General features: G+C 52.0%; 1 protein-coding gene across 2 annotated transcripts in view; it reads left to right on the plus strand.

Moving 5' to 3' along the window:
- The window catches only part of LOC143029690 (uncharacterized), an 803,284-nt gene extending 799,208 nt beyond the window's left edge, over window positions 1-4,076 (plus strand). For both annotated transcript variants that reach the window (XM_076192524.1, XM_076192523.1), the window contains exon 7: window positions 39-4,076. In XM_076192524.1, coding sequence (XP_076048639.1) covers window positions 39-3,447 — 3,409 coding nt within the window. In that variant the 3' untranslated portion in view covers window positions 3,448-4,076. The remainder of the gene's footprint in view (window positions 1-38) is intronic.
- The last annotated feature ends 3,424 nt before the right edge of the window (window positions 4,077-7,500 follow it).

Below are 7,500 nucleotides of genomic sequence, written 5' to 3' on the forward strand. Positions count from 1 at the left end.
TCCTGATCAAATCACTAACTTACACCTTGTACCCGCAGGTCGCATCCATGCGGAGAAGGCTACCTCTACTTCTTCTGCCCGGAGCTGAAGGCGCTCTTACAGGGGCTTCAGGAGGCGGTGGCTCGTCTGGTCAGGGCAGCCGACGGCGTCTCGATGTCGAGCGACCTGAGCGAGCTCTCGGAAGCTCTCTCCTCAGTGCCGCAACTGCCGCCGCAACCTGACCAAACCGTCAACGTGAGGAAGTCCACTTCAGTTCTCAACCTGACCCACGAACACCCACACACGAGACGATCTCGTCTCGTTGCGACTGACCGCCTGAGCACGAGTCAGTCCAGCCTGACGGAGTCACAGGAGGTGACGGTTCGGGTCCACGGGGATGCAGCTGACGACGAGGACGTCGGGACATCCGGGTGCGTCCATCTGAGAGCTCCTGGACTGGGCCACACCCGACGGAGGTCGATGAGTGAGACGAACTTGGCGCGGCTCTGCCTCGACGAAACGGACGAAGAGCTTGACTCTCGAGAAGACGACCTCGACGACCTCCGCCACCAGGACGGCCCCAAAGACCGAACCTCGTCCTCAGGGTCGTACAACTCGTACCGCTCGACCGACTCCGGCGTAAGACTCTCCGCCTCACCCTCGAACCACGGCGAAGGGACCCGGTACATGATTGAGCACTCAGGCAGGAGACACGTGGCCAAGTCAGACTCTCTCGACTCGGGGGTCAGAACCTGCACCAGGGAGGACCCCCAGCGCGACTCCACGGTCGGAAGAGAGACCGAAGGGCAGGAAGGTGCTGGTCAGGGAGACGCCTCCTACAGGAGAGCCATGAGCGTCTTGGAGGAGGAAGAGCCTGATGTTGAGACCAAAGTTGGGGCCTGGTGCATACACAGCGCGAGGGCGAGCAGCAGAGCAGTCTCGGGCAAACCGCTCACGGTCAGCAGCTCCTTCAGAGAAGCTCGTAGCTGCCGAAACCTAAACCGAACCTTGTCAGAGTCAGGTAAGGAGCTGGTGGAGACGGAGGAGGTCGATCAAGGACGTCGCGTCTCCGTCTACTCTATCCTCTCAACGACGTCCACCGTCTACGAGGAGATCTCGGACGACGCTCGCGAGAAGCAGTTGCAGGCGCAGGATCACCAGCAGCGCCAGCAGCAGCAGCAACAGCAACAGCAACAGCAGCAGAAGGAACACGACTACGAGGAGCTGGAGAAGTGCCGCAGGGACATCAAGAGGAGCTACAGTTTCCAGGAGAAGACGATGCCCCCGCCGTTGCCCCCGCGGCGTCCGAAGTCTTTCTCGCCGGATCCATGGGTTGAGAGTGCTGTCTCCTCCCATGCCCCTGCCAAGACCAGCACCTTACGGCGCATTCTGGGCCTCACGCATGCCGCCAAGTCCCACTCGACCGACAGCATGCTCGACGTGGACATGAGCGGCGGGTGCCACATCGGCCACGACCTCGATACGTCCGCGCTGGGGAGCGAAGAGATGGCCATGGTGCAGGCACTGGGAACTCTGCCGCGCCCCCGGAGGAGGTCCACCGAGCAGCACCGGGAACGACGAAGCAGCCACAGTGCCTCCCCCAGCAGGTCGCCCAAGCAAAAGGTGAAAAACCCCTTCGGCGTCTCACCCAGCCGGTCGCCCCTCATCCCACGCCCCAAGAACCTCTTTCTCTTCAAGTCTTCTCCCCACAAGGATGAATCACAAACTCCCCCATCAGGAAAGCCCAACACGGGGTCTTCCCTTTTGCACCGGCAGTTGTCGTTACGGGTACAACGGACACCCAGCACGGACAGCTCCTTGGCCGATCCGGGAACTCCGGACACGCCCCAGCACACAATCAAGAGTGGTCCTCGATGGCTAGGGCTCGCCGATCTCGCGCACCTCGAGACCCCACCACCTCCCTCGTCTTCGGCTCCTGACGCTGACGACGAAGACTCGGAGTGCCAGCGTCACGGGACCTACGTCGACTCGAAGGACTCTCCGGGGTTCCTCAAGTCCCCGAAGATCATGTCCAAGACCTTCGGGTTTCTTCGGAAGCTTCCGAAAGACAAAAGTGGGTCTCTGGAGCGTAAGCGCAAGTCGGGAGTCATCCTCTCGCAACCCATCTCGGATTCCCTCTCCAAACTCCCCTGCAGCTACTCCATGGATAGCTTCAGTGTCAGCCACCCCTCCAGCGGCGCCGGCACGCCCTCCGGGGAGCAGCGCCCCGCCCTGGGCCAGGATCAGCAACTACCCTCGGACCCACACCAGCAGGACTGGAGGATGGGAAGAATCCGCTCTGCCTCGTGCCTGCCACCCTCCTCCCCCGCCGTCAGGATCCCTCACAAGCCCCGGCACGGATCAGCCTCCGTCACCCCTTCGGGAACCCCTGGGAGCGTGACGCACAGCCCCTTACGGACGCCCCACCACGCCCACGTGGATTTGTCCCCCTCAGGTCCCCCGCACACGTGGCACCGGGGACACGATAGCCCCAGCCAGCAGCAGCACATGCCCGACCCCGGTGGGCGGTACCCGACCGTTCTCCCACCTCCCCCCTCTCACGACCCCCCGCCCCCTCCCCGGCAGGTGGCTGCCGAGCCCCAGTACGCCAATCTGGGGGGTCACCAGCAGGATTCTGACTACATGACCATGGACGAGCTCAGGGGTGTCTTCAGGAGGGCTTCGGCCTCTGTCATCGCTGGCGGCGGCAGTAACACTGGGGGCGGGGGAGGAGCTGGCGGGGCAGTGGAGGGTGGGAGTGGTACTTCAAGGATTGTAGGTGTTGGAGGCGGTAGTGTTGGTGGTGGAGGAGGAGGAGGAGGTAATGGTGGCGGTGGTGGAAGTGGTGGAGGCCTTGTTGTTCCCGGTAGCGGTTTAAGTGTCGTTCGGGGTGATACCGGTTACTTGACGATGGGCGAGATCAGGTCCCTCCACCAGCCGTGTGACGTCGACTCATGCTTGTGGTGTCGCTCCCGGGGCATCTCCAGCAGCAACAAGAAGAACTTGGCGGAGAGTCTTCAGCAACAGCAGCAACAGCAACAGCAGCAGCAGCCTCCCCCGCCTCCTGCCCCGGGCCCGGACCCCACGGGGCTCACCCAGGCCGAGCATGAGTACATGACCATGGACGACATACAGACGGTCCTGCAGACGGAGTTCCCGACGATCTGCCCCCACCCAGAGAAGCTGCCTCCCGAGGAGGACCCCCAGCAGCAAGGGTACCCTGTCGACGTGGCTAAGATCGGGCACAAGAGTGCACCCGCTAGCCGGAAGACCTCTGTCGAAGGCCCCGAGTACCTCACGCCGCAGGAGGTGGGCAGGATCCTCCGGCAGGAGGTGATTGGGGCGCGTCTGGCACAACACCGCCGTGACCACCAACTCCAGGAGCTCCAGCTCCACGAACTCCACATGCACCATCATCCTGACCAGTATCTCCAACAGCAACACCACCACCATCGTTCTGACCATTAATGTTCAGTATACCTATTTTTTTCTTAATCTTTATTTATTTTTTAATGTCTTGTAAGTTCTGTGATGAAAAGTAAGTCCACAAGACTGAGTAAAGGTCTTCTAGACGAATACCTTGAAGCCTGGAGGGAAATTTGGTTCTTTTTTGCAGAAGGAGAACCCTGAAATCCTTGAAAAGTTGGTTCTTCTTTTTCTTCATAAAAATACCAAACCCACTTATCATGAAAGCTCTTTATCTTGAAAGACCCCGCAAGCCTTTGGGAAAGTTGTTCTTGAAAAATGATTGGGAATCCCTCGGGAAATAGGATACCTTTGAAAGGGAAAAACGTCACTGAGACTGCCGTTCTTCTCGAATGCCCTGGAGAACCTGTTGATGGTTCTTGGATGACCTTGAGGAAGTGGTCCTTTGCGAGAGTGACCCCGAAATCCATTGGAAGGTGTTCTTCTTGAGAGCCTCCAAAGACTTGAGATGGTGGTTTCTTTTTTCTTCTGAAAAACCTTGTAGATCATGTTGGCGGTTCTTCTTGGAGAACTCCCAGACAGGGTCTTTGTAGTGTCTTGGTATGCGTATGATTTTTGTCGATCGGGTACAGCTAGTTTCTATGCCACGCGAACCAAAAACGAAATTAGATATTTCCAGGGCAATTTGAATTAGGAAGATGTATACAAGTCACACACACACACACACACACACACACACACACACACACACACACACACACACACACACACACACACACACACACACACACACAAGCACACACACATATGTGTGTGTGTATATATATATATATATATATATATATATATATATATATATATATACACACACACACACACACACACATATATATATATATATATATATATATATATATATATATATCCTAAAATCACACATACACATACACATGTACATACATATACACAGACACAGACGCAGAGGCAAACGTAGACACACACGGAGACACAGACTGACAGAGACAGACACACAGGCACGTACACACATATGTACACACATATACCCACAAGCGCAGACAAAAAATGCACATATACTACACAAGACTCCTCACGTGGTACCAAAGCAGTTTACATTTCAAGAGTCTCATCTCAAGTCGGGTTACAGAGAAATCTTTAAAGCTTATTCAAAATTTTGCCTGACATCTGGCGAAACAATGACATTCTTGCGAAGCCAGCGCCATGACAGTTGGTAGACCCTATTCCAGTACATAATGTGTTTTTTAGTCTGCCCAAATTCCAAAAAACAAACGCAAGGATTCAGTTAACACAGGTTTGCCAGTCAGCTCATCCAATGGGCAGAGGCCGTAACATAACGATAGCCTTGTTCTTTAACGACAAAAGAGATGTAACAATCCTTTCCTTGCAACTCCCTCTTCCAGCGACACTCACCACCGTTCCCCTGTCCCGTCCCAGTGTTTCTGCCCTTGCCTCACTTGTTGTCCACAATTCCTTCAGCCCCTTCCCCTTTCCACCACCCCTCTCCATCCCATTTCCCTCTGTCTCGTCTCTAGTCTGTATTCCTATTCTCGCTCCACATACCTTCCTTCTCTCCTCTTTCCTTTCCCTCCCTCCCTCTTTCCCTCCTCCTCTACCCTCCTTCTTCCCTCCCTACTTCCTTCTCTTCCTTCCTTCATCTCTCCCTCCCTTCCGCCCCATGTCCCGTCGAGGCTATGAATAATATATGTGGATGCACCGGGAGTCGTCATCATCATCATCTGCCCTGCCTCAGTGGACTTCCATTGCCACTCCGACTTCCACCTCGACTCCCACTTTCACCACCACTCCCACTACTACTTTTGCAACCACCTCCACCTACACCACCAACTCTACTGCTGTCTCCACCTCTTCTACTACTTCCATCTCCACCTCCACCTCCGATACAACTTCACTTCCACCACTATCTCTTTTCACCGTTTTCTATTTCCCCCATCTTCTTTTCACCCACATTCCCCTTTTCCTGCACCTTTCCCTCTTTTCCCTCCATCTTGTCTTTCCCTATCTTCAACATCATTTCTCTTCTTTCCCTATCTTCTTCCCATTTCCCATCTTCCCTTTCTTCACTATTTTTCTTCAAATTCCCCTTTTCCTGCAGCCTTGCCTCTTCTTCCTTCTCCCCCTCTTTCTCCTTCTCTCCCTTTTCCTCCATCTTTCCCTTATCCTCCATCGTCTCTTTACCTTCCCCTCTTCTACTTCCTCCTACACCTATTACTCCTCAACCTCTTCGTTCCCTCTCAACTCACACTTCTCATATTTTCCGCTTCTATGTGGGTCTTCATTCCACCTGGCCGCCCCTCCTGCTGTGTCTCTGGTATACAGGTACACATTCTCAGCCACACTTCATCCAAGCCACTTTAATTACTCCGTTCTAATTAACAACATAAGTAGGCCACGCCTCTTACCCTTCGTCCGCTGCTCGTGATTCGTTGACGGTTGCCTTCGCCCCGCCCCCCAATCCCACCGCAGACCAATCACCTACGTCGAGACGGGACAGGGAACGTGGTCTAACCGACTTGGGATACTTCCTGGATATAATTGAAGGACATCATGGTCCATTTGGGTTCTTCTGCGGTGTGATGGTCTTCGATCTCGACCCCGCCTTAGACATAACCGATTGTGTCATGGTATATACTTCCTGAATGTAATTGAAGGACATCATGGCTCATTTGTGTTCTGCGGTGTGATGATCTTCGATCTCGACCCCACCTTGGACATAACCGATTGTGTCATGATATATACACATTTGATAGTTCATACAAACCATCACGTTTAGTAACTATTTCATAACGTATACCATTCTCAACCCATACCGCTTAACTATCCTAAGTCTACTAACACCCACATCATGCCTGATACCACACCTACTACCACACCTACCACCCACCACACCAATCATAAAAACAACACCTACCAATCACCACACCTACCACTCATCACACTTACTACCCACAACACCTACCACTTACCACCACAAACCCTGCAGCCACACCTATGACACGTTCAGGTGACCACACGGGTTGAAAGAAACCATATGGATTAGTTTTCTTTTCTATAGATGATCGATTCCCGGGCCAGTTAGCCTGTGTTAACTCAGCATGCCCACTCTCACATAGATATCACGTTACCACGTAACATGTAACATTAGCCACAAGAGGCGCCGGTAGGCAGCACGTGAAAATATGTCAACACAAACACGTGTTACATTAAAACGAGATAATATTCAACGCATTAAAACAAATAACGCAGAAAACTTAACACGTAAACACAGTTGACGTAGTAAAGCGTAACACACTAGCAATCGGTGTAGCAAAGTGTTGCACATTAACACAGGTAAAGCACCGAGGTGCCAAAGTGTGATAATTTAAACGAGTTGTTCTCTATATTGTTAAAAGTTAAACGTGTACATTTTTAATACTACCAGATTCTAACGAACAGATTTTAACGCGAGGAACTAACACAAATAAAAACTCTAAATGAAAAGATTCTAACACAAAAGTGTTCTGAAACGAAAAGCTTCTAACATGAAAAGATTCTATTGCGAAACTGTCCTAACACAAAAAGCTTTTAGATCGAAGAGCTTCTAATACGAACATATAAAATTACAAGCTTCCAACACAAATGATTTCTGACATGAATAGCTTCTAACACGAACATCTTCTAACACGAATAGTTTCTAACACGAATAGCTTCTAACACGAATAGTTTCTAACACGAACAGCTTCTAACACGAATAGTTTCTAACACGAATAGCTTCTAACACGAACAGGAACACCAACAGCTAATAAAACCAGCGTCTAACAAGAATAGCTGCCAACACGATCATTTTTATCAAAGCTTCTAATACGAACCGCCCCTAGCACGAATCACTTCTAACACAAACCTAAAGCATGAACCTAAACACGAGTATCAAAAGAAACACCACAGGCACCATGAACCGTCATGAACCGCCTCTCGAACCGTTCCTAACATGAACCACATCCGACACGAAACACAAAGAATCTGAACCAAGTTCAAGACTAAACAATATGAACCAACGCG

The sequence above is a fragment of the Oratosquilla oratoria genome, chromosome 11 (genome assembly GCF_046742065.1).
Source record: "Oratosquilla oratoria isolate Oo_2021 chromosome 11, ASM4674206v1, whole genome shotgun sequence".
NCBI classification, from domain to species: domain Eukaryota; kingdom Metazoa; phylum Arthropoda; class Malacostraca; order Stomatopoda; family Squillidae; genus Oratosquilla; species Oratosquilla oratoria.